Source organism: Hemiscyllium ocellatum, chromosome 2 (genome assembly GCF_020745735.1).
Source record: "Hemiscyllium ocellatum isolate sHemOce1 chromosome 2, sHemOce1.pat.X.cur, whole genome shotgun sequence".
Classification (NCBI taxonomy): domain Eukaryota; kingdom Metazoa; phylum Chordata; class Chondrichthyes; order Orectolobiformes; family Hemiscylliidae; genus Hemiscyllium; species Hemiscyllium ocellatum.
Genome location: NC_083402.1, coordinates 215990 through 242892, shown reverse-complemented (window position 1 = coordinate 242892; position 26903 = coordinate 215990). Strand labels below are relative to the sequence as shown.

The following is a 26903-nucleotide window of genomic DNA, read 5'->3' as shown; positions in this document are numbered from 1 at the left end:
GGAACTAATGATGTAAGCATGCAAAAGCTACTACTTCTTGAAGCCCAACTAGACTTCAAAGAGGCACTACAGCATGGCTTTGTGAGGGGCAGGTCATGCCTCACAAATCTTATTGAGCTCTTTGAGGAGGTGTCAAGACAGGTCCACGACAGTCGAGCAGTGAATGTGGTGTATATGGACTTCAGCAAGGCATTTGATAAGGTTCCCCATGGTAGGCTCATTCACAAAGTCAGGAAGTATGGGATACAGGGAGATTTGGCTCTGGATTCAGAATTGGCTGGCTGACAGAAGGCAGAGAGTGGTTGTAGATGGAAAGTATTCTGCCTGGAGGTCAGTGGTGAGTGGGGTCCCACAGGGCTCTGTCTTGGGCCTCTGCTCTTTATAGTTTTTATAAATGACTTGGATGAGGAGGTTGAGGGGTGGGTTAGTAAATTTGCTGATGATACAAAGTTTGGAGGTGTCATCAATAGTATCGAGGGCTACTGCAGGCTACAGCGTGACAGCCAGGATGCAGAGCTCGGCTGAGTAGTAGCAGATAGATTTAAACCTGGAAAGTGCGAAGTGATGCATTTTGGAAGGTCAAACTCGAATGCTGAATATAGGATTAAAGACAGAATTCTTGGCAGTGTGGAGGAACAGAGGGATCTGGGTTTGCAAGTACATAGATCCCTCAAAGTTGCCACCCAAGTGGATGGGGTTGTTAAGAAAGCATATGGTGTTTTGGCTTTTATTAACAGGGGGATACAGTTTAAGAAAGGCAAGGTTTTGCTGCAGCTCTACAAGTCCCTGGTGAGACCACACTTGGGGTCACCCTACTCTTGGAAAGATAGAGAGGCTTTAGAGAGGGTGCACAGAAGACTTACCAGGATGCTGCTTGGACTGGAGGGCTTGCCTTATGAAGAAAGGTTAAATAAGCTCGGACTTTTCTCTCTGGAGAGAAGGAGGAAGAGAGGAGACGTGATCGAGATGCCCAAAATAATGATAGGAATAGATAGAGTCAATAGCCAGAGACTTTTCCCCAGGGCAGGATTGACTGGTACAAGAAGTCATTGTTTTAAGATATTAGAAGGAAGGTATAAAGGGGACGTCAGAGGTAGGTTCTTTACACAGAGAGTTGTGAATGTATGGAATGTGTTGTCAGCTGTGGTGGTGGAAGCAGAGTCATTAGGGACATTTAAACGACTGCTGGACATGGACATGGATAACAGTGAGTTGAGGGGTGCTTAGGTTAAGTTACTATATTTCACATTAGGATTAAGTCTTGACATTGTGGGCGTAATGGCTTATTCTGTGCTGTACATTTTTAGTTCTATGTTCTAATTGGCTTCGTCATTAGAAAATATTGCAAATGGAGTGTATGAGATACAGGAAGTAGACACCCTCATCTGTCCTACTGAGCTGGGGGAACACCACTTGAGTATAAGCAATCACATAACCTCACACAGGACATTTGCTGAGCAGAGGGACACTATGTAGCCCACAGCAAAACCACAAAACAAAGCCAAGCTTTGGCAAAATGGCTGAAATGTTCTTCAGGATCCAGGCAACCAGCCGTTGTAGTTGCAGCTGGTATGCGGACATGAGATGGCAAAGAAATCCAATGAGGCCTGACTTTATTAAGAGAACTCAAAGGCCAGTATGCAGGAGAGAGCACATCCTGGGAAGCCCATCTACAGCTGGTTGGAATTATTAAACGGCCACCAGGTTATAATGGAAGTCGATACCCACACAGCTGTATCAGTAATTACAGAAACAGTCATTAACAAAATTTGCTCTGGATTCCAACCCTTAAGTTTGGGTCACACCCAGCCTGAGAACCTATACTCAGGACTCTACACAAATTAAGGGTACAACTTTGTTTCTGGTCTCTTATAGGAAGCAGTTGGTTTAGTTGCCACTAATTGTAGTAAAAGGCTCAGGCCCAATCTTGATGGGGCAGAATTGTTTGAGAAAGATAACCCTAGATTGGCTCAATAATTTTCAATTAGAAAATGGCTGCCAGTGAAGTCCTAATTAAATACCCGTACATTTTTCAGGAAGGTCAAGGGACTATCAGAGGAGCTAAGGCCACTTTGCATGTTGACCTGGAAGCAATTCCATGATTCTGCAAGTGCCACCCAGTGCCATTTGCTTTATGGGCAGAAGTCGATGCAGAATTCAGGAAGCTAGAAAGCAAAGGAATTATCAAACCACTACAGTTTGTAGAATGGGTAACACTGGGCGTACCGATTATGAAGCCTGATGGGTCAATTTGCCTTTGTGGAGATTTTAAACAAACATCCAGTTCCTGCACCATTGACAGTCAGTAGCAGCAGCATGTAACACCTTTTGAGATACACCGCTGAAATTCACCAAGGTTCCTCAGGCAGCACTTTTCAAAGCTACTGTTATGAAGATACAGGTGTGTACTATAACTTTAAGAGAGAGAGGAAGCTAGCAAGGACTGACTGAAAGCACATAGTGTGTTGAACAACTTAAAAATGTGACATTTGCTTGAAACAATTAGCTGGAGTTGTGTTGCTATGGAACAAAAATAAACTCAAATTCGGCCAATCAGTCTAAATTATGCCTGTTTGGGATGACATCAAACCAATGAAATGATCTGATGTTTTGGGGTATAACATTGGATATTTTGAACAGTTAGGGGGAGAACTGCAAAGAGCAGGCAAGCAGAATATCTCTCTAAAAGATTCCTGTCCATAAGAAATTTGTGCAGCAGAAGACCGAAGTTGACTTAGAGAAATGTACAGAGAAAGTTTGACATCAAAGATGACATTTGGGTTTGAGAGTGATTTGCCATCAATTTAAGAGGGTATTTATCAGGCCAGTATTGTAGAATTGGAGTTAAAACATGGGTTTAAGAGAAAGGAGTTGTAAATAGTTGTTTAATGTTCTTTTTTAGATTAAAGAATAAAATTGTTAATTTTTATTTTAAATAGTGAGATCTGGGATGGTTCTTCACCTCTTGACATTTAACAGATTACGGTGCGAGGTTAGCTTCTCTGTGTCTTGGGTTTAAATTAGCAGAGGGGTTTACCCCATTCCATAGCACTTCTCATCCTGACTTGGAATATATCAACATTCTTTCACTGTCACTCGGTCAAAATCCTGGAACTCCCTCCCAAAGAACATGCGGGTCTACCTCCAGAAGGTGGTTTGCAATGATTCAAAAACGTGGTTCAAAATGCAGCTCACCACTGCTTTCTCAAGGACAAATCGGGATGAACAAGAAATATTTACTTTCCAGTGATGTCCACGTCTTACAAATGAATAAAATAAAGGTCAGGGTCAGAATATTGAGTACAGGAGTTGGGAGGTTATGTTGCACTGTACAGGACATTGGTTAAGCCACTTTTGGAATATTGCGTGCAATTCTGGTCTCCTTCCTATTGGAAAGATGTTGTGAATCTTGCAAGGGTTCAGAAAAGATTTACAAGGATGTTGCCAGGGTTGGAGGATTTGAGCTACAGAGAGAGGCTGAACAGGTTGGGGCTGTTTTCCCTGGAGCGTCGGAGGCTGAGGGGTGACCTTATAGAGATTTATAAAATTATTAGGGGCATGGATAGGATAAATGGGGTCAGGGAGTCCAGAACTAGAGGGCATAGGTTTGGGGTGAGAGGAGAAAGATATAAAAGAGACCTAAGGGGCAACCTTTTCACACAGAGGGTGGTATGTGTATGGAATGAGCTGTGACGGACTTTAGGCTCAATCTACAAACTTATTATCTTTTATGTGTGAGCCAAGTCCTGCGTGCTCTTTAAATAAAGCAATAGGAAAAAATATCTAATCTTACACTTTTAGTTTTATTCTTATCAGTAAGTGGATAAAGTATACAGAGCTCTGGGTCTAAACCTTTCTGTCCCTGACAAACTACTCAGTCAGTCAGTTCAGAAAGAAAAAAGACGTATATCTGTCCCTGACACAGTCTTTTATACCATAGAAAACATCATACCATCACTCAAGTGAAACTGTCTTCTAATTGGCTGTTGCTCCGACTCCATTCCCCGCCTCCTCACATTTCCAGCTGTCCGACCTCACGTGACCTTTCCTTTTCGGAGACAAAGGACCACCATGCGGCCTCCTTTCGAGCGCGAAACGGCAGTCTCGTCCACTTCCGGGGCGGGAAACGGCCGATCACGTGACCTCCCGGAGTGCGAAACATAGAGACCACGGGACCGCGCCAGCGTCCCGGAGCATCACGTGATCATCCTCTGCGCGCGCATCAGAGGACCACGTGACCTCTGAGCGCCAAGGACACGCCCCCCAGACCCGACAATTTCGTTTCCAGGTAAGTGTTTTTTTTATATATATATTTACAGCTGCCAGAGCAAGTGGTGGAGGCTGGTACAATTGCAACATTTGAAAGGCATCTGGATGGGTATCTGAATGGGAAGGGTTTGGATGGATATGGGCCGGGTGCTGGCAGGTGGGTTGGAATATCTGGTCGGCATGGATGGGTTGGACTGAGCTGTTTCGATGCTGTACATCTCTCGGACTCTCTGAATTTTGAATTAAATCAAAAATCTGAAATTAAAAGTCTCCTGATGACCATGGTCTATTGTTGTAAAAACCCATTTGGTTCATTAATGTCATAGGAATTAGGAGCTGATGTAAGCAATTCAGCCATTCAAAGCAGCTCTGCCATTTAACATGACCAAGGCTGATCTTATCCTGGTCTCAATCCCACTTTCCTGCCTGCTCCCCACAGCTCTTTATCCCACTTTTCATCAGAAACATATTCATTTCTCTCTTGAATCTGCTGATTGATTCTGCTTCCACTGCACTCTGAAGTAGACAAGCAGGAGGCTGGAAGATCACAGCAAGCCAGGCAACATCAGGAGGTGGAGAAGTCAATGTTTCAGGTGAAACCCTTCTTCAGGACTGGGGTGGGTGTTGGGGGAGTTACAGATAACGAGGGTGGCAGAGGCATGTGAAGTGGAGATAAGTGAACACAAGCAGAGGGTACGACATGTTGGTCAATGGGAGGAATGAATCCAGTAGGTGGCTGGCTGGAGTGGATGAGGGGCTAGGAAGGGAGGTTATTTGAAATTGAAGAACTCAATGTTGAGTCCTCTGGGCTGCAGGCTGCCCAGATGGAAGATGAGGAGTTGGTCCTCCAGTTTGTGGTTTGGTTTGTTGCAGCAAAGGAAGAGGTCAAGGATGGTCATGTCGGGAAAGGATTTGGAAGCAGAACTAAAATGAGCGGTGACTGGAAGGTCCGGTCGGCCTCTGCAGGGCCAGCTGAAATGCTTGGCGAAATGTTCCCCAAGTTTACGTCTGGTCTCCCCGATGTAAAGAAGGCCACATCAGAAGCACTGGATACAGTAAGCTACGTTGGAAGAGAATCAGGTGAATCTCTGTCTCACCTGGAAGGACTGTTTGGGGCCCTGGTTAGAGGTGATGGGGATTGTGTATCGGCAGGTTTTGTATCTTTTTGTGGTTGCAGGGGAAGGTCCTTGGGCATTTGGTGGTGAGAGTGGTGCAGACCAAGTACTGTTGAAGGGAATGATCCTTGCAGAAGGCAGAGAGAGGTGTGGGAGGGGAAGATGTTCTTGGTGATGGAGTCTAGTTGGAGATGGTGGAAGTATTTAAGGATGGTGCGTTGGATGCAGAGACTGGTGGGGTGGTAGCTGAGGACAAAGGGGATTCTGTCTTTATTATGTTTGGCCGGGGGGAGTTTAGAGCAGTGGAATGGGAATGGAGGTGGTACAGTGGAGGGCTGTCTGGATGATAGATGGGGGAAAGCATGTTGTTCGAAATAGATGAAATAGCGTGGGCACCCAACAGCCTGGAGGATTCAACATTGAGTTCTCCAATTTGAAATAACCTCCCTCCCCATGCCCTGACTACTGTCCCAGCCCCTCCCCTTCCCTCCCACTCCTCCCAGCCAACTACCGGATTCATTCCTCCCATTGACCAACCAGGCTGTACCCTCGACCTGTCTTCATCTGTCCCCACTTCACCACCCTGTCCTTGCCACATCCTTTATCTGCAGCTCCCCTTACACCCACCCCAAGTTCTGAAGAAGGGTTACAATTCTCCGCCTCCTGCCTAGCTTACTGTGTTCTTTCAGCCTTGTGCTTGTCTACCTTGGATTCCAGCATCTGCAGTCATTTTGTCTTCTGTGCACTCTGGGGCAGTGAGTTCCACAGATTCATAACCCTCTGATAGAAGTAGTTTCTCCTCATCTCAGTTTTGAGCTGCCACCTCTCACTCTATATCTATGACCTCTTGTTCAAGACTGAACAGATGATCCCCTGGTGGGATAATGTCCACCTTATCAATTCTCTTTAGTCTTTTATATACCTTAATCAGATACTGTCTTCTTTCTTCTGAACTCCAGCAAATACAAGCCCAAGATTTTAAACCTATCTTTACGCGAAAGCCTTTTTATCGCTGGAATCAGCGTGGTGAATCTTGTCTGAACTGCTTCCATTGCCATCACGTCCTTCTTCAAGTCAGGAGATAAAAACTGGATATAATATTTCCAGGTGTGGTCTCACCAGTGCTTCTATAATTGTAACAACACTTTTTTTTATATAATCCAGGCCTTTTGCAATAAAAGCCAGGATTCCATGTGTCTTTCTTATTACATGCCACAATGCAGACCCACATTACTGGGGGATTACTGTGACTAATGTGCAATGGCAACCGGATCCCTCTGCACTGATACATTTTGAATCTGTTTCAAAGGAAAAGGATGGGAACTGCTTTCTTTACCTGGTCTGGCTCCCATGTAACTTCATACTCTTGGGGCAATTACAGCCCACAGCTCATAAAATTAATTACATCAAATGTATGTTTATTGTTTGAAAGCATAAATGCAACTCACTATCTTCCTTCACCAATACTTAAATCAATTAATCGTTTTGGGTATTTCATCTTGTTATGATTTTTTTGAACTTATTCAATGTAGAAATGGACATTGCAGAGATTGGGCAGGTGTCAGCTGAATAATGAGTTTGGGTGAAACAATCACCATTCCTCCCCGCCGCAGGAGGGCGCTCGGACCTTTCCCGACCGGAAGTGAAACCTTTGGCCTCGTTCTTCCGGGTCAGAGTATCTCCCAGCGGCGGAAAGACAATCGGTTAAAAAAAAGGGAAAGGTGAGATATTGGGAGAGAGAGAGAGAGATGGATGGATGGATGGATGGATGAGAAGGTAAAGGAGGATGGCCAGGGAATGGTGTCTGTGCTGTTCCGACTCTGACCTTTTGCTGCTGACGTTCCTCCATCGGAGATTTGGAGCAGTCAGTCACAGGGTCAGAGACAGAGACAGAGACAGAGACCCTGACACCACCCAGTCTAGACCCAGCTGCCAGCACCCGGCCCACATCCCCCCAAACCCTCCCTATTCATACACCGTGATGTGAAGGTGCTGGGCTGGGCTGGTGCTGGACAAAGTTAAAAATCGGCCAACACCAGGTTATAGTCCAACAGCTGAAAGTGTGTTGCTGGTTAAAGCACAGCAGGTCAGGCAGCATCCAAGGAACAGGATACAACAGGTTTAACGGGAAGCACTGGCTCTCTGAGCGCTGCTCCTACATCAGGTGGTTGTGGATGAAGGAGCGTCGCTCTGAAAGCTAGTGCTTCCCATTAAACCTGTTGGACTATAACCTGGTGTTGTGATTTTTTAAAACTTTATTCATATACCCATCTAAATGCCTTTTAAATGCTGTAATTGTATCAATCTCCACCACTTCCTCTAGCAGCTCATTCCATATACGTACCACCCTCTGCATGAAAAAGTTGACCCTTAGGTTCCTTTCAAATCTTCCCCTCTCACTCTAAACCTATACGCCTCTAGTTCTGGAATCCCCATCCAGGGAAAAGACCTTGTCTATTTACCCTATCCATGCCCCTCATGAGTTTGTATACCTCAATAAGGTCACCCCTCAGCCTCCAGGAAAAACAGCCCCAGTCTATTCAGTGTCTCCCTATAACTCAAATTCTTTAAAACCTGGCAATATCCTTGTACAGAGGAACCTTGATTATCTGAACGAGATGGGCAGGTGGTACTTTGTTGGGATAATTGATTATTTGGTTAATTGATTCAATGGCTTTCTTCAGGGGCTTGGAGTTTTCTGAAGTTTCCTTTCTCCTCACTCTGCCTGCCTTGCTCCCTCTCTGTCTCAGGGTGTGTTTGTGTGTCAGGGACCTGCAGCATTGCTGAAGTCTCCCCAACACTGGCCCCATCTGCTTCTAATCGCCATCTGTTCCCTCCCCTCCCCTCCCCAACTGGGCACCAACAGCAACACTGCTGCTGCCTTTTTTAATAGGGGTATGTGGTGAGTGAGTCTCAAAATAGCACAGCCACAGACAAATGCACATAGGTGTGCACAACCACGCACAACATTTTACTGCAACTTTTTGACAAATTCTCACGATGCCCTGTACAAGATGATGCTGGACAGATTGTCTGGAGAAAGGGGGTTTAGGTTATACCCCTGTGTAGAACTCCAAGGAAAATGTGGGGAGTGAGAGAGAGAGAGGGCAGGTGGTCATTCATTTGGAGATGCTGCCTGGGCTCCCATTGATGTCCAGGACTGTTCTCAGCATTTCAGTAAGCTAAATTCTCTTTTAATCACCGTAAGCAAAAGATGCGATCAGTGTAGGAAATACCTCTTTGTTGTAATGTTTCTATTTGGACCTTGAGATCTTCAGATAATCCAAAATTCGGATAATTGATGTTCGGATAACCGAGGTTCCTCTGTGACTCTATGCAGAACCTTTCAAGTTTCACAATATCCTTCCAATAGGAAGGAGACCAGAATTGTACGCAATATTTCAGAAGTGGCCTAACCAATGTTCTGTACAGCTGCAACATGACCTCCCGAGTAGGGAACGAAGTATAGTGTCCAAGTTTGCAGATGATACGAACATGAGTGGTAGAGCCAATTGTGCAGAAGCCATTGAACATCTTCAGAGGGATATCAATAAGTGAGTGGGCAAAGGTCTGACAGATGGAGTACAATGTTGGTAAATGTGATTTCATCCATTTTGGTAGGGATAACCACAAAATAGATTAATATTTAAATAGAGCTGTGCAGAGGGACCTGAAATGTCTTTGTGCATCCATCGCAAAAAGTTGGTTTGCAGATGCAGTAGGAAATAAAGAAGGCAAATGGAATATGGTCCTTCATTGCTAAAGGGATAGAGTTTAAAAGCAGGAAAGTTATGCTGCAGCTGTATTGGGTGCTGGTGAGGCCACACCCAGAGTACTGTGTGCAGTTTTAGTCTCCTTACTTGAGAAAGGATGTACTGGCACTGGAGGGAGTGCAGGGGAGGTTCACTAGGTTCATTCCTGAGTTGAGAGGGTTGGCTTTTGAGGGAGATTGTGCAGACTGGGATTATAATCACTGGAATTTAGAAGAATAAAGGGGGTTCTTGTAGATGCATAAAATTACAAAGGGAATAGATAAGATAGAAGCAGGGAGGTTGTTTCCACTGGCATGTTAAACTAAAACCAGGGGGCAAAGCTTAAAATCAGGGGGAGCAGACGGAGGACTGAGTTAAGAAGGAGTTTCTTCATCCAGACGGTTATGAATCTGTGGAATTGTCTTCCCAGTGAAGCAGTTGGGCCTTCCCCATTGAATGTATTTAAGGCAAAGATAGATTTTTGAGCAATGAAGGAACTCTGGGTTGAAGTGAGTGGGTGGAAAGGTTGAGCTAACTCCACAAAAAAAAATCAGCCATGATCTTACTGAATTGCAGGGCAGGCTTGAGGGGCAAAATGGTCTACTTCATCTCCTATTTCCTAAGGTTTGAAGAAAGAGTGCAAAGGCCCAAAGACTCTGATGGGTGTTAGGCACAGGGGTCCCAGCAGGAGTCAGGGCGTTGGCAGAAAATAAATCCGTAGAAAGCCAATGCAAATTAAAAAAGCACTATTACAATAATCATTGGAGATTTCAATATGCAGGTGGACTAAGCAAATCAAGTTGGTAGCATTTCCAAAGAAAAGGAATTTCTAGAATGTCTCCAAGATTATTTTTTTGGAACAGCTTATGATAAAGCCGTTCTGGTTTCAGTGATGTGAAATGAAGCAGAATTGACTGGGGAGCTTAAGGTGAAGGAGCCCCTTGGTGGAAGTAACCATAACATTTCGAAAAGTATTGACTGATTTGGGACAAGCAGCATGATTTTGTTCAGGGAGAATCGGCCTCATCAACTTGATTGAGTTTTTTTGTGGTGGTGAGAAAGACGATTGAGGGCAGAGCAATGAATATTGTCTATTTGACATCTTGACCGGCGAACTTGTAGTGAGCTGCTGAGAAGATAGTAACAGTGGAAGGATGTTTTTCTGATTGGAGATCTGTGACCAGTGGTATTCCACAGGGATCAGTGGTGGGAGCAAACTGCTGCAGATGCTGGCACCTGTACTGAAAGTAACAAATGCTGGAGATCGCAGTGGTTCAGGCAGCATCCATGGAGGGAAGGCAAGCTAACATTTAGGGTCTAGGTCTTAATCAGAGCGGAAGTGAAGTGTGGAGGGGACAGCATTTATACTGTAGTTTGGGAGATGGTGGTGGTCGAAAAAGGGTGTTAGTAATTTCCATTAAATGATCAGAATGTGAGAATGGCAGAACAGTGCTGTGCCAGATTTGAAAGGACGTAAGTGGGATAGGGGAGGGGAGGACACGATAAGCTGAAAGAAAGGAAAGAAATGGTTCACAATGTGAAGGCGTTGAACTCAGTATTAAGTCCCAGAAGGCTGTAAAGTGCTTAGTCTGAAGATGAGATGTTGTTCTTCCAGTTTGTGTTGTTCACTGGAACACTGCAGCTTGCCAAGGACAAGTGTGGCATGCGAACAGGACGCTGTGTTAAAATGACTGGCTGCAGGAAGGTCAGGGTCCTGCTTGCACACAGACTGGAGGTGTTATGCAAAGAGGTCACCCAGTCTGTGTTTGGTTTCTGCAATGTAGAGGAGGCCACGTTGGGTGCAGCACATATAGAAGACAGGATTGGAGGCGGTACAGGTGAAAGGCTGCATCATCTGGAAAGGCCTGTTTAGACCCTTGGATGATGAGCGGGGAAAAGGTGAAGCAGCAGGTGATGCATCTTCTGTGGTTACATGGGAAGGTGCCATGGAGAGGGGGTTGGTGGTGGTGGTTGTGAAAAGGAGTAGGGTGTCACAGAGGGAGCGATCGCTGCGAAATACAGATGGGGGAGTGAGGGAAATGGACGGGGGTTGTCCCGGAGCAAACTGTGGCTGACAGGGCTGTCGACCACATCCGACCTATTGCCCGTGTTTCTGCCTTTGTCCCTTCCTGTCACTCACAACAGCGTGATTGGTTCCCTTCGTCCTCACTTTTCATCCCAATAGCATCCGCATTCAACAGAGCATTCTCTGCAACTCCAGCAGAAGGCCCACCACCAATCAGACTTTGACTGAGGTGTGACCTCACAGAGGTGTGTAACAGCAGGAGTGGCCTAGATAATGTAGATAGCAAACAGCTTTTCCCCATGATAGGGGCATCTAAATCTATAGGGCATGGGTTTAAGGTGAGAGGGAGAGATACACAGAAGAGTCCAGGGGGCAGTTTTGTTTTCAAACAGAGGGTGGTGACTGTCTGAAATGGGTTACTCGAGGTAGTGTTGGAGAGAGTACAGTTTTTTGATTTAAGAAACATTTGGACAGCGACATGGGTGAGATAGGTACGGAAGGATGTGGAGCAAACGCAGGCAAATGGGGCTAGATTAATTGTGATAAAATGGGGTCTCATGGGCAAGTTGGCTGGAAGGACCTGTTTCCATGCTGGCGACCTCTATGACTGGCTACGTCGTGGGAGACAGAGGATAGTGCTGGAAAGATGCATTTTGGAATGGAGGATTGTGACTGGTGGTGTTCCACAGGGATCAGTGGTTGGACCTCTGCTGTTCATGGTCGACACAAATGATTTAGAGGAAAATGACTTGGATGTTTCAGAAACGGCTTGGACACAGTCACAAGTGGATGGGTTAGTAAGTTTGCAGATGACACTAAGGTCGGTGGAGTGGTGGACAGTGTGGAAGAATGTTGCAGGTAGTAGGGAGACTTGGATAAACTGCAGAACTGGGCTGGGAGGTGGCAAATGGAGTTCAATGCAACTGAATGTGAGGTGATTCACTTTTGGAAGAATAAGAGGAAGGCAGAGTACTGGGTCAATGGAAAGATTCTTGGTAGTGTGGATGTTCAGAATCTATGTTCATGCACATAGATCACTGAAAGTTGCCACCCAAGTGGATAGTGCTGTTAAGAAACCACACAGTGTGTTAGGTTTCATTAGTAGAGGGATTGAGTTCCAGAGCCGTGATGTCATGCTGCAACGAAATGCTAGTGCAGCCTCACTTGGAGTATTGTGTACAGTTCTGGTCGCCCCATTACAGGAAGGATTGGAAAAGGTGCAGAGGAGATTTACTAGGATGTTGCCTGGTCTGGAGGGAAGGTCTTATGAGGTAAAGCTGAGAGACTTGTATCTGTTCTCATTGGAGAACTAAGAGGGGATTAGATAGGGTGGTCAGTGAGAGTCTTTTCCCAGGGTGATGACATGTGCTTGTATGAAAGGGCATAACTACAAATTCTTTACTCAGAGAGTGGTAAGGGCGTGGAATGCCCTACCTGCCAATGTAGTTAACTCAGCCACATTAGGGGCATTTAAACAGTCCTTGGATAAGCCCATGGATGATGATGGGATGGTGTTGGGGGATGGGCTTAGATTAGTTCACAGGTCAACGAAACATCAAAGGCCAAAGGGCCTGTTCTGCGCTGTATTGTTCTATGTAAAACATAACTGGTCTAATTAGTAAATTTGCATAAGATACAAAGATTGGTGGAGTTGCGGATAGCATAGAGGATCGTCAAAGGACACAGTGGAATACGGATCAGTTACAGATACAGAGCATAGGCAGAAAAATGGCAGATGGAGTTTAATCTGGATCAATGTGAGGTGATGCATTTTGGAACGTCAAGTACAGATGGAAATTACACAGTGAATGGCAGAACCTTTTCGGAGTATTGATATGAAGAGGGATCTGGGTGTGTAGGTCCACAGATCCCTCTTCATGTCAACAGATCAGTGAAGGTGGCATCACCAGTAGATAAGGTAATAAAAAAGGCTGATGACATGCTTGCCTTCATTGGAAGGAGCATTAAGTATAAGGATAGACAAGTTATGCTGCAGCTTTATAGAACTTTAGTTAGGCCACACTTGAAATATGCATTCAGTTCTGGTCACCACATTCCAAGAATGATACAGATGCTTTTGTGAGGGTACAGAAAAGGTTTGCCAGGATGTTGCCTGGTTTGGGGGATTTTAGCTCTTGAGTAAGGTTGGATAGACTGGGTTTGTTTTCACTGATATGTAGGCGATTGAGGGGTGACCTAACAGAAGTGGATAAGATTGTGAATGGCATGGATATAGTGACAAGCATGAGGCTTTTTCCCAGAGTGGAAGGGTCAGTTTCTAAGGGACACAGGTTCAAGGTGCGTGGGGGGGGTTAGTTTAAAAGAGATGTGCAAGACAAGTCTTTCACACAAAGCGTGGTGTGTACCTAGAACGTGCTACCAGATGAAGTGGGACACAGTCACAACATTCAAGATGCTGTTGGACGAATACATGACTAGGAAGGGTGTAGAGAGATAAACATCCTGTAAGTGAAGGCAGTTATAGTATGGAAAGGCAAAATGTAGCTCTGCCATTCATCATGATCCTGGCTGATTGACCAACTCAATAGCCTAATTCTGCAATCTCGCCATAAGCTTTGGTCCTATTTGTCCCAACTGCTCTATCTAGCTGCACCCTGAATATATTCAATGTTTTGGCATTAGCTACTTCCTGCAGCAATGAATTCCGCAGGCTCACTGCTCTTTGGGTGAAGAAATGTCTCGTCATGTCTGTCCTAAATGATCCACCCCGAATCTCCAGCTCTTGTGGACCATCAGGGAACCCTACCCCCCCCCCCCCCCGCCCCCAAACACTGCTGCCGCAGGTAACCTGTTGAGTCCTGTTAGAATTTTATAAGTTTTTGAGATCCCCCTTATTCATTTGAACCCCAGTAAAAACAATCCTAACCTTGTCAATCTCTCCTTATACATCAGTCCCACAGTCCCGGAATCAGCCTGGTAAATCTTCACTGCATTCCCTCAAGAGCATCTTTCCTTTGAAAAGGAGACCAAAACTGCACAAAATATTCTAGGTGTGGGTTCTCCAAGGCCCTGTGTATTTGCAAAAACACATTCCTGCTCCTGTACTTGAACCCTATCACAGTGAAGGCCAACATTTCAGTGAAGCCTATGAAAGGTTCCCATGCTAGGCTCCTGCAGAAAGTACAGAGGCAGGGATTGAGGGTGATTTAGTAGGTGGATCAGAAATTAACTTGCTGTGAGAAGACAGATGGTGGTGGTTGGTGGAAAATATTCACCCTGGGGTTCGGTTAATTGTGGTATACCACAAGGATCTGTTTTGAGGTCACTGCTGTTTCATTTTTATAAATGACCTGAATAAGGGCGTAGAAGGATGGGTTATTAAATTTGTGGATGACACTGAGGTCAGTAGAGTTGTAGATAGTGAGGAAAGATGTTGCAGATTACAGAGGAACAGAGATAAGCTGCAGAGCTGGGCTGAGAGGTGGCAAATGGAGTTTAATGTGGGAAAGTGTGAGGTGATTCGTTTTGGAAGGAGCAATAGGAAGAGAGTTCTGAGTTAATGGTGAGATTCTTGATAGTGTGGGAGGGACTGATGTATGAGGAAAGATTGACGAGGCTAGGATTGTTTTTGCTGGGGTTCTAACAAATAAGGGGTTCTCAAAAACCTATTAAATTCTAACAGGACTCGACAGGTTACCTGTGGCAGTGGTGTGTTTGGGGGGGGGCGTGGCGTGGCGGGGGGGGCGGCGGGGGGGGGGGGGGGGGGGGGTTTGGTGGTCGGGGGGGGATGCAGTTGGGTGGTTCCCAATGGTCTGCAAGAGCTAGGGGTCACACTCTGGGGATTCGGGGTGGATCATTTAGGACAGACACGACGAGACATTTCTTCACCCAAAGAGCAGTGAGCCTGTGGAATTCATTGCTGCAGGAGGTAGTTGATGCCAAAACATTGAATATATTCAGGGTGCAGCTAGATAGAGCAGTTGGGGCAAATAGGACCAAAGCCTATGGGGAGATTAGGCTATTGAGTTGGTGTCCATGTGCATCGGTCTCTCAAAGTTGCCACCCAGGTTGATCGGGTTGTTTAGAAGGTCTACGGTGTGTTAGGTTTTATTGGTAGAGGGTTTGAGTTTCAGTGCCACACGATCATGTTGCAGCTGTATAAAACTCTGGTGCGGTCACACTTGGAATATCGCGTACAGTTCTGGTCACCGCATTATAGAAAGATTGTGGAGGCATTGGAAAGGGTACAAGAGAGATTTACCAGAATGTTGCGTGGTGTGGAAAGAAGGTTGTATGAGCAAAGACTGAGGTACTTGAGGCTGTTTTCATTCGAGAGAAGAAGGTTAAGAGGTGACTTAATAGAGACAAACAAGAGGATCAGAGGATTAGATAGGGTGGACAGCGAGTGCCAGCACACCATCCCTCTCACCTCCATCCATGGCCCACAGCTGTCCTTAGAGTTGAGACAGAGGATCACTAACCTCAGTTCCAATTTAGTTTACCGTATCTGGTGCTCCCGATGTGGTCTTCTCTACATCATTGAGTCTAAACATAAACTCAGGGCATGTTTCACTGAGCATCTCAGCCAGGCACATGGGGGCCAACCGGATCTCTCAGTCACCGTCCATTTTATTTCCCACTCCCTTTCTGACATGACCATCCTTGCCTTCTCCATTATCATAGCGAATCGGATCACAAATTGGATGAACAATACCTCATCTTCTGCCTGGGCACCCTCCAGCCCAGAGGACTCAAACTGAGTTCTCCAATGTCAAATAACCTCTCTTCCCAACCCCTCCCCCTCCATTCCATTCCTCTCATTGACCCTTTCTTCCATCCAGCTGCCAATCAGATCATACCCTCTACCTGTGTTTACCTATCCTGACCTCACCATCCTGCCCACTCCCAACCTTTTTATCTGCAGCTCCCCTTACACCCGCCCCCAGTCCTGAAGAAGGCTGACACCCGAAGCATTGACTTCTCCAGCTCCTGACGCTGCCTGGCTTGCTGTGTTCTTCCAGCCTCCTGCTTCAAAACGTGTGACGCTGGAAAAGCGCAGTGGGTCAAGCAACATCCGAGGAGCAGGAGAGGCGACATTTCGGGCATAAACCCTTCATCAGGAATTCAGGCATATGCCCGAAACATCGCCTCTCCTTGGATGCTGCCTGACCTGCTGTGCTTTTCTGGCAACACACTTTTTGACTCCATCATCTGCAGTCCTCACTTTCTCCCTGCGTCCTGCTTCTCTACCTTGACATGTATTTAGGATGTCTTTCTTTGACAGCCCAGAAGCTGCCTACTTCTGAAGCTTTCTTCTCACCGACTTCTAAGCACCTCAGGACTTCTTCCAGCCCTGACTGTTTGGAGACTGCTGATGACAGCATTTCTGCTGATATGCTCTACCCTGGGGTGAATCTGTTTCACTTTCTGTCTCTTGGGTGGTTTTAAAACTCAAGTAATCAAAGTCCCCAGCAATTATCATCCCAGGTGGGACACTGGTCATTTAGCTAAAATCCTATGAATTCTCTTAAGTGCTGTTTTGAACCAGAAAGCTAAAATCCAGTTTTCCCCCACTTAAGAATTCAAGTTCCTGAACAATAATCATTTATTATCATTCTTTTAACACTCTACAAAAGTAATAAAACTTCCCAGATGACAGCGATGGGATAGGAGGAAGATTGAAAGAGAAATCGAGGAAATCAGAAGAGTGAGAAATTGAGGAGGAGTAAACAGGGAATAGGGTGGGTGGCCCCAGGAGAAATGACCTGCTGAACCCAGGACCAGGATCATACTTTTTGAGTTCTTATCAGGCTCTTATCAATGCAATGGTGTTCAGGGGATGATTCAAGGATGGAAGTGTTGTGTGCAAAAGGAATGGTGGGGAGATTCAGAGCAGTTCTCAGTGAGTGGTGACGTTCCTTGATTTGAACTCTTTGTTTTTAGGTTTCAACTGACGTTGAAATGACTGATCCTGACGTTGGGGCCGTAATGGGTTTCTCCGGCTTTGGTAAGTGGTGGTAAATGACATTAGTGGTAGGTGAAGGGATTAGATACAGAGTAAAGCTGTCTCTACACTTTTAAATTGAAAGGAAAGTTCTCTCAAAAGTGTCCATATCAAACACTCCCAAGGTCAGGCACAGCATGGATTAGATAACAGAAGTTATACTTGCTCTATTCTTATAAACTGAAAGTGAAGCTTCCTTGATAGCGTCCATGAAACACTCCCAGGATAGGGACAGCAAAGGGTTAGATGCAGCGTAAATTCCCTTGACTTTTTGAGAATTGAAGTAAGCCTTCCTTTCCACGGTTCCCATCAAACACTGCCAAGAACAACACAATGCAGAGTTAGGCACAGAGTAAAACTATCTCTGTGTGAAAGTGACAGAAAGATGAAACTGGGTATCTATGACATTTGAGTTGAAAATACAAGAGAGGATCATGTGTTATAATCCCAGTTCGTGTTATGACTGAACAAATTAGATCCCAGAATGAAATGTGGCTATGTAGACCATATGTTTGGTTATGGTTTTCTCAAAACATTATGTCTCAAGAAACATGTGTGAAATGTTACTGCTTTAATTGTTAAAATGAAACAAATATATTTTATTCATTTTATGTTACAAAACTAATGAAGATAAGGTAGGATAAATCTAATTACACACAACACAAGTTCAATGATATTGAAGCACCCTGTTGATTATCTATGAGAGACAACAGCTGAAAAATGTGTTGCTGGAAAAGCGCAGCAGGTCAGGTAGCATCTAAGGAGCAGGAGAATCGACGTTTCGGGCATAAGCCCTTCTTCAGGAATTCCTGAAGAAGGGCTTATGCCTGAAACGTCGATTCTCCTGCTCCTTGGATGCTGCCTGACCTGCACTTTTCCAGCAACACAGTTTTCAGCTCTGGTCTCCAGCATCTGCAGTCCTCACTTTCTCCTTTGAGAGACAGCAGTGCAGAACAGGCCATTCGGCCCTCAATGTTGCACCGACCTGTGAACTATTCTCAGCTCATCCCCCTACAGTATCTCAAAATCATCCATGTGCTTACCTCAGGATGGTTTAAATCTCCCTAATGTGGCTGAGGTGACCACATTAACAGGTAGAGCATTCCAAGCCCTTACCATTCTCTGCATAAAGAACCTGCCTCTGACATCTGTCTTAAATTTATCACCCCTCAATTTGTAGTTATGCCCCCTCATACAAGCTGACGTATCATCCTAGGAAAAAGACTTTCACTATCTACCCTATCTAATCCTCTGATCATCTTGTATGTCTCTATCCAATTCCCTCTTAGCCTTCTTTCCAATGAGAAAAGACCCAAGTCTCTCAGCCTTTCCTCATAAGACCTTCTCTCCAGATCAGGCAACATCCTGGTAAATCTCCGCTGCACCTTTTCCAATGCTTCCACATCCTTCCCGAAATATGGGGACCAAAGCTGTACACAATATTCCAAGTGTGGCCGCACTAGTGTTTTGTATAGTTGTAGCATGATATTGTGGCTTCGGAACTCCATCCCTCTACGAATGGAACCTAATACTCCGTATGCCTTCTCAACAGCACTATCCACCTGGGTGGCAACTTTCAGGGATCTGTCCAAGATCCCTCTGCACATCCACACTGCCAAGAATCTTTCCATTGACCCAGTATTCTGCCTTCCTCTTATTTTTCCCAAAGTGAATCACTTCGCATTTAGCTGCATTGAACTCCATTTGCCACTTCTCAGCCCAATTCTGCAGTTTATCCAAGTCCCCCTGCAACCTGTAACATAGACAAAGATACAGCGGAGACACTTAAAGCTCTATAAATCTCGATTAATTTATTAAGAACATAAACAAATAACAAATGCTTTTAATTACTAGAAATATTTCGATCACTGTCTTACACTACCCTGGGTTCTGTAACAAACCCCCAATATTATTGCCCGGGAGAGTTGGCATTTGACTAAGCTTAGTGTCTTCACCACACTTCCTGACGTAGAGGACCCCTTGTTGTGTTATTCTTCAAAGTTCTACTGTACAAAGGAACTTTCTCCGGCTCTTTATATACAGGTCTCTGTGCCAAGTGTATGTCTTCGTGCACGTGACCCGTCCTGAATGTTTTGTCCAAATGCATGCCTTACTGATTTCTTCGAGTAAAAAATGAGGTCTGCAGATGCTGGAGATCACAGCTGCAAATGTGTTGCTGGTCAAAGCACAGCAGGTTAGGCAGCATCTCAGGAATAGAGAATTCGACGTTTCGAGCATAAGCCCTTCATCAGGAATAAGAGAGAGAGAGCCAAGCTGGCTGAGATAAAAGGTAGGGAGGAGGGACTAGGGGGAGGGGCGATGGAGGTGGGATAGGTGGAAGGAGGTCAAGGTGAGGGTGATAGGCCGGAGTGGGGTGGGGGCGGAGAGGTCAGGAAGAGGATTGCAGGTTAGGAGGGCGGTGCTGAGTTGAGGGAACCGACTGAGACAAGGTGGGGGGAGGGGAAATGAGGAAGCTGGAGAAATCTGAATTCATACCTTGTGGTTGGAGGGTTCCCAGGCGGAAGATGAGGCGCTCCTCCTCCAGCCGTCGTGTAGTTGTGTTCTGCCGGTGGAGGAGTCCAAGGACCTGCATGTCCTCGGTGGAGTGGGAGGGGGAGTTAAAGTGTTGAGCCACGGGGTGATTGGGTTGGTTGGTTCGGGCGGCCCAGAGGTGTTCTCTGAAGCGTTCCGCAAGTAAGCGGCCTGTCTCACCAATATAGAGGAGGCCACATCGGGTGCAGCGGATGCAATAGATGATGTGTGTGGAGGTACAGGTGAACTTGTGGCGGATATGGAAGGATCCCTTGGGGCCTTGGAGGGAAGTGAGTGTGGAGGTGTGGGCGCAAGTTTTACATTTCCTGTGGTTGCAGGGGAAGGTGCCGGGGGTGGAGGTTGGGTTGGTGGGGGGTGTGGATCTGACAAGGGAGTCACGAAGGGAGTGGTCCTTGCGGAACGCTGATAGGGGAGGGGAGGGAAATATATCCTTGGTGGTGGGGTCCGTTTGGAGGTGGCGGAAATGGCGGCGGATAATACGTTGTATGCGCAGGTTGGTGGGGTGGTAGGTGAGAACCAGTGGGGTTCTGTCTTGGTGGCGGTTGGAGGAGCGGGGCTCAAGGGCGGAGGAGCGGGAAGTGGAGGAGATGCGGTGGAGGGCATCGTCGATCACGTCTGGGGGGAATCTGCGGTCCTTGAAGAAGGAGGCCATCTGGGTTGTGCGGTGTTGGAATTGGTCCTCCTGGGAGCAGATGCGGCGGAGACGAAGGAATTGGGAATATGGGATGGCGTTTTTACAGGGGGCAGGGTGGGAGGAGGTGTAGTCCAGGTAGCTGTGGGAGTCAGTCGGTTTATAATAGATGTCTGTGTTGAGTCGGTCGCCCGAGATAGAAATGGAAAGGTCTAGGAAGGGGAGGGAGGAGTCTGAGACAGTCCAGGTGAATTTCAGGTCGGGATGGAAGGTGTTAGTAAAGTTGATGAACTGTTCAACCTCCTCGTGGGAGCACGAGGCAGCGCCGATACAGTCATCGATGTAGCGGAGGAAAAGGTGGGGGGTGGTGCCAGTGTAGTTGCGGAAGATGGACTGTTCCACATATCCTACGAAGAGGCAGGCATAGCTGGGGCCCATGCGGGTGCCCATGGCAACTCCTTTAGTTTGGAGGAAGTGGGAGGATTGAAAAGAGAAGTTATTCAGGGTGAGGACCAGTTCAGTCAGTCGAAGGAGGGTGTCAGTGGAAGGGTACTGGTTAGTGCGGCGGGAAAGGAAGAAGCGGAGGGCTTTGAGTCCTTCGTGATGGGGGATGGAGGTGTACAGGGACTGGATGTCCATAGTGAAAATAAGGCGTTGGGGACCGGGAAGCGAAAATCCTGGAGGAGGTGGAGGGCGTGGGTGGTGTCCCGAACGTAGGTGGGGAGTTCTTGGACTAAAGGGGACAGGACCGTGTCGAGGTATTGGGAGATGAGTTCGGTGGGGCAGGAGCAGGCTGAGACAATGGGTCGGCCGGGGCAGGCAGGTTTGTGGATTTTGGGCAGGAGGTAGAAACGGGCGGTGCGGGGTTGTGGGACTATGAGGTTGGAGGCGGTGGATGGGAGATCCCCTGAGGTGATGAGGTCCTGGATGGTCTGGGAGATGATGGTTTGGTGGTGGGAGGTGGGGTCGTGGTCAAGGGGGCGATAAGAGGAGGCGTCCGCGAGCTGGCGTTTGGCTTCAGCGGTGTACAGGTCAGTGCGCCAAACTACCACCGCGCCTCCCTTGTCTGCGGGTTTGATGGTGAGGTTGGGATTGGAGCGGAGGGAGTGGAGGGCTGCACGTTCTGAGGGTGAGAGGTTGGAGTGGGTGAGAGGGGTGGACAGGTTGAGTCGGTTGATGTCACGGCGGCAGTTGGCTATAAAGAGGTCGAGGGCGGGTAGGAGGCCTGCACGGGGTGTCCAGGTGGATGGGGTGTGTTGGAGGCGGGAGAAGGGGTCGTCAGAGGGTGGGCGGGAGTCTTGGTTGTGAAAGTAGGCACGGAGGCGAAGGCGGCGGAAGAATTGTTCAATATCTCGCCGCGTGTTGAACTCATTGATCCGAGGGCGTAGGGAAACGAAGGTGAGGCCCCTGCTGAGGACTGATCTTTCATCCTCAGAGAGGGGGAGAGCCCTTGAGCCCCGCTCCTCCAACCGCCACCAAGACAGAACCCCACTGGTTCTCACCTACCACCCCACCAACCTGCGCATACAACGTATTATCCGCCGCCATTTCCGCCACCTCCAAACGGACCCCACCACCAAGGATATATTTCCCTCCCCTCCCCTATCAGCGTTCCGCAAGGACCACTCCCTTCGTGACTCCCTTGTCAGATCCACACCCCCCACCAACCCAACCTCCACCCCCGGCACCTTCCCCTGCAACCGCAGGAAATGTAAAACTTGCGCCCACACCTCCACACTCACTTCCCTCCAAGGCCCCAAGGGATCCTTCCATATCCGCCACAAGTTCACCTGTACCTCCACACACATCATCTATTGCATCCGCTGCACCCGATGTGGCCTCCTCTATATTGGTGAGACAGGCCGCTTACTTGCGGAACGCTTCAGAGAACACCTCTGGGCCGCCCGAACCAACCAACCCAATCACCCCGTGGCTCAACACTTTAACGCCCCCTCCCACTCCACCGAGGACATGCAGGTCCTTGGACTCCTCCACCGGCAGAACACAACTACACGACGGCTGGAGGAGGAGCGCCTCATCTTCCGCCTGGGAACCCTCCAACCACAAGGTATGAATTCAGATTTCTCCAGCTTCCTCATTTCCCCTCCCCCCACCTTGTCTCAGTCGGTTCCCTCAACTCAGCACCGCCCTCCTAACCTGCAATCCTCTTCCTGACCTCTCCGCCCCCACCCCACTCCGGCCTATCACCCTCACCTTGACCTCCTTCCACCTATCCCACCTCCATCGCCCCTCCCCCTAGTCCCTCCTCCCTACCTTTTATCTCAGCCAGCTTGGCTCTCTCTCTCTTATTCCTGATGAAGGGCTTATGCTCGAAACGTCGAATTCTCTATTCCTGAGATGCTGCCTAACCTGCTGTGCTTTGACCAGCAACACATTTGCAGCTTACTGATTTCTTGCAATCTTAGCTTTTAGCAGCCCTGAATTCAGCGTAATTCCACTCATAACAGCACATTGTATAATCTCTTATCAGTTCCGGTTATCTTCAGCCTTATCTGATATCCCTTCCCTTTTGATCCAAACATTTGTGTGAGTATAGTCCCTTCTGGGTATACTACATCCTCCAGGGCATCTCCAGACAGTGGTGAGCATTACCTTCTTAAAGCAATATATTCTCAATAAAGCATGACTTCATTTGTATTGTTTGAAATGCCATTTTGATCATTGTACTTAAGCCATAATCATAAGCTGATTTGGAACTCGGATTACACTTATGATATCCTACTGATTTTCCTTTTGTTCTGCAGCAACAATATTATACGCTTTTTGCATCTTGCAAGATACACAGAATATCAATACAAATGAACGATTCGTAAGAAATACCATGAACTAGCTATGTCTATGTTATTGTTACCCTATAATAACTAACTATTACATATGAGCTATCTTTTGGTATCAAAGACCAATCCCTGTTGTGAGTCGCTTCCAATTCTTAACTTTCCATTTCAACAAAACTAAATAAGATGATTACAACAATAAGTATAAAAAGTTGCAGTACAACCATCATGTGAGACACAATTCTGATCCATGGATGGACCTCAATTCCAAATTTTACTCCAGAAACTTGGAGCCTGTTAAGTCCCTCTCTGCTCCTTCTCTGTGAGTTTTAACCTCCTCATGAATAACTCATTCATGGATGACTTCCCTTACCTCAGAAATGATCTTCATCCAGTCTTCAGTGAAGCATAGAACATGTGGAAGTTTTGTAGCTACGAACTGCTATAAATTTTCGTCTGTGGACGAATAAAGTCATGTGTAGTTTGTCATCAGGTTCTGGCTTAAACAATTTGGTAGTGAAAGGTCAAGGTGCTAATGTGCGGTGCTGCATTTTGGAAAGGCAAATCAGGGCAGGACTTACACACCTTAATGGTAAGGTCCTGGGAAGTGTTGCTGGACAAAGAGACCTTGGAGTACAGGTTCATAGCTCCTGGAAAGTAGAGTGGCAGGTAGACAAAATAGTGAAGAAGGCATTTGGCCTTTTGTGGTCAGAGTATTGAGTTGAGGAGTTGGGTGGTCATGTTGCAACTGTACAGGACATTGATTGGGCCATTTTTGGAATATTGTGTGCATTTCTGGTCTCCTTCCTATCAGAAGGATATTGTGAAACTTGAAAGGGTTCAGAAAAGATTTACAAGGATGTTGCCAGGATTGGAAGTTTGAGCTACAGGGAGAGGTTGAAAAGGCTGGGGCTGTTTTCCCTGGAGCGCAGAGACTGAGGGGGTGACCTTATAGAGGTTTATAAAGTCATGAGGGGCATAGATTCGGTGAATAATCAAGGTCTTTTCCCCAAGAGTCCAAAACTAGGTTTAAGGAGAGAAGGGAAAGATATAAAAGGGAACTAAGGGGCAACTTTTTCATGCAGAGGGTGGTGCGTGTTCAGAATGAGCTGCCAGAGGAAGTTGTGGAGATTGGTACAATCACACCATTTAAAAGGCATCTAGATGGATATATGAATAGGAAGGGTTTAGAGGGATATGGGCTAAATGCTGGCAAATGGGACTAGATTAGTTTTGGATATCTGGTTGGCAAGGATGAGTTGGACCAAAACATCTGGTTCAGGTCTATGTCTCTGTGACAAGCCTGAAGAGATATTGCTGATAGCCACATACTTTCCATATTTTTTTTGTAAAATCTCTTGGCAGTTTAGAGCAGAGGGGATGGAAGTTGGGGCAATTGCATGCTCCTTTTGCAGGATGTGGGAGATAAGGGTCACTATGACTGTGCACCCAACTCCAGCTCCTCACAGACCACGTTAGGGAGTTAGAGCTGGATGAACTTCAGGAGGCTGAGGGGATGATACAGAGTAGTTCTAGGAAGGTAGTCACGCACATGTAACTTACAGGATATAGGTAGGTGGGTGACCATCAGGAGAGGGAAAAGGAAAAGGCAGTCAGTGCGGGGATCCCCTGTGACTGTTCGCCTCAAGAATAAGTATACCATTTTGCATACTGTTGAGGGGAGTAACAGGACCTACCAAGGGAAAGCCACAGCGGCCAGGTCTCTTGCAATAAGCCTGGTGTTAGGTTCTTTTCCTGAGATCTGAGGGGGGCTCCTGGTTTGGGAACTTTGGGAACATGAAGCAGGAAAAGGGAAGGAAACACACTTGACACACAAGAAAGGAAAGCTCGAGAAAGACTAAAAATAATTGTTATCCTATCTGCAGACAAAGGATGCTGGACAGTCCTTTTAAATCAAAGAGACCACATTGAGGAAGCAAACGCACTACTTACAGATACAAACACTAAGCAACAAATAGTGATTGACCCTACCCCACAACTAGAGAACCGAATCACAGCCCTACTCAAAAAATGTCAGAAATATGGAGAAATAAATAAGATCAACTTCCAAAAAATGAAACCAGACGGATCCAACCCACCACGCTTCTACGGATTACCCAAAATTCATAAACCAGGAACCCCCTCAGACCCATAGTCTCATTATCTGGAACACCAACTTACAGAGTGGCCAAGGAGCTATACCAAAGATTAAAACACTTAGTAAAACACTCATGCCAGTCCTTCCACTCCACCCAAGTATTTCTGAAGACCATCAAAGACACTAAGATAGAAGAGAATGAAATAATGGTCTCCTTTGATGTAACAGCCCTGTTCACATCCATCAACATCAACCTGGCCAAGGAAATACTGACTACACTATTAGAAGAACCAAATACACATGTACCAAACACCACCAACTTCATAATCAAGGAGAATATCATCATGCTAGTGGACCTATGCCTTATCACACACTTCACTTTCAACAGCAAAACCTAGAGACAAACCAACGGAACACCCATGGGATCTCTGATATCAGGGTTCTTAGCAGAGGCAGTCATGCAGAGACTTGAACAAATACCTCTGCCAACTATCCAACCCAAACTTTGGGTCCGTTATGTGGATGACACCTTTGTCATCACTAAGCGAAACAAATTAGAGGAAACCTTCCAGACCATCAATAATAACCCTTGCAGGCATAGAATTTACTGAAGAGGAGGAAAACAACAACAAACAGCCATTCTGTGGTGTTGCAGTAGAGCGAACAACTAATGGGAAACTTCAAACCAGCGTCTACAGGAAAACAACACATATGGACCAAATACTGAACTACAGAAGCAGTCATCCCAACCCCAACTGATGAAGCTACATTAGAACATTATTCAAGCAAGCCACCACACAATGCAGCACAGAGGAACTACGAAGAGCAGAGGGGGATCACCTATACAGTGTATTTAAAAAAAAAAGGGTACCCAATGAACATAGTCTGCCAATTTCAGAACAACAGACCCAAACAAGCAAACAAAACACTTCCAGAAACCCGAGCCAATCTCCCATGCATCAAAGACATCTCTGAAATGACTGCCAGACTACTCACCCCTTGGCATCATGGTAGCCCACAAACCCACCAACACACTAAAACAGCAGCTAATGAACTTGAAAGACCCCATACAGACAACAAGCAAAACTAATGTCATTTACAAAATACCGTGCAAGAACTATAACAAACTCTACTTTGGATAAACAGGCAGAAAACTAGCCACCAGGATACATGAACACCAACTAGCCACAAAAAGACATGACCCACTCTCACTAGTATCCTCACATATGAATGAGGAAGGACACCACTTCATCTGGGGACAAGATATCCATCCTACAACAAGCCAAACAGAGACATGCGCGAGAATTCCTAGAAGCATGGCATTCCAACCTGAACTCTATCAACAAACACATGGACTTGGATCCCATTTACCACCCCCTAAGAAAAAGAACAGGAAATGACATCACCAACCCAAAGAAACCCAAGCATATAAATAGAAAGTGGGCTACACCTGGAGGCTCACTGAAGATGTTACCCAGTATGGTGACAAAATGTCTGAAAACGCACCTTCCAGCTCAGCGAGCACAGCTGCATCCAGAACTTCAACCTGAGCTACACATCTTCTCAAAACTCACTAATTCTCAGGGAATTCACAACAGAAATGTGGAAGTTTATTAGGGAGCACTTGTTGCAAATGCAGAATAGGTTTGTCTCACTGAGGCAAGCAAGGAACGATACAGTAAAGAGACCTTGGATGACA

At 46.3% G+C, this 26903-nt stretch overlaps 1 protein-coding gene across 2 annotated transcripts in view; it reads left to right on the top strand.

Annotated features, from left to right (window-relative positions):
* The first annotated feature begins 7044 nt into the window (after positions 1-7044).
* Positions 7045-26903, top strand: part of LOC132826318 (WD repeat-containing protein 70) — a 209799-nt gene continuing 189940 nt past the window's right edge. Inside the window, exons 1-2 of one of the 2 annotated variants that reach the window (XM_060842153.1) lie at positions 7045-7105; positions 17067-17130. In XM_060842153.1, coding sequence (XP_060698136.1) covers positions 17085-17130 — 46 coding nt within the window. In that variant the 5' untranslated portion in view covers positions 7045-7105; positions 17067-17084. The other variant, XM_060842145.1, reaches the window with a different exon arrangement.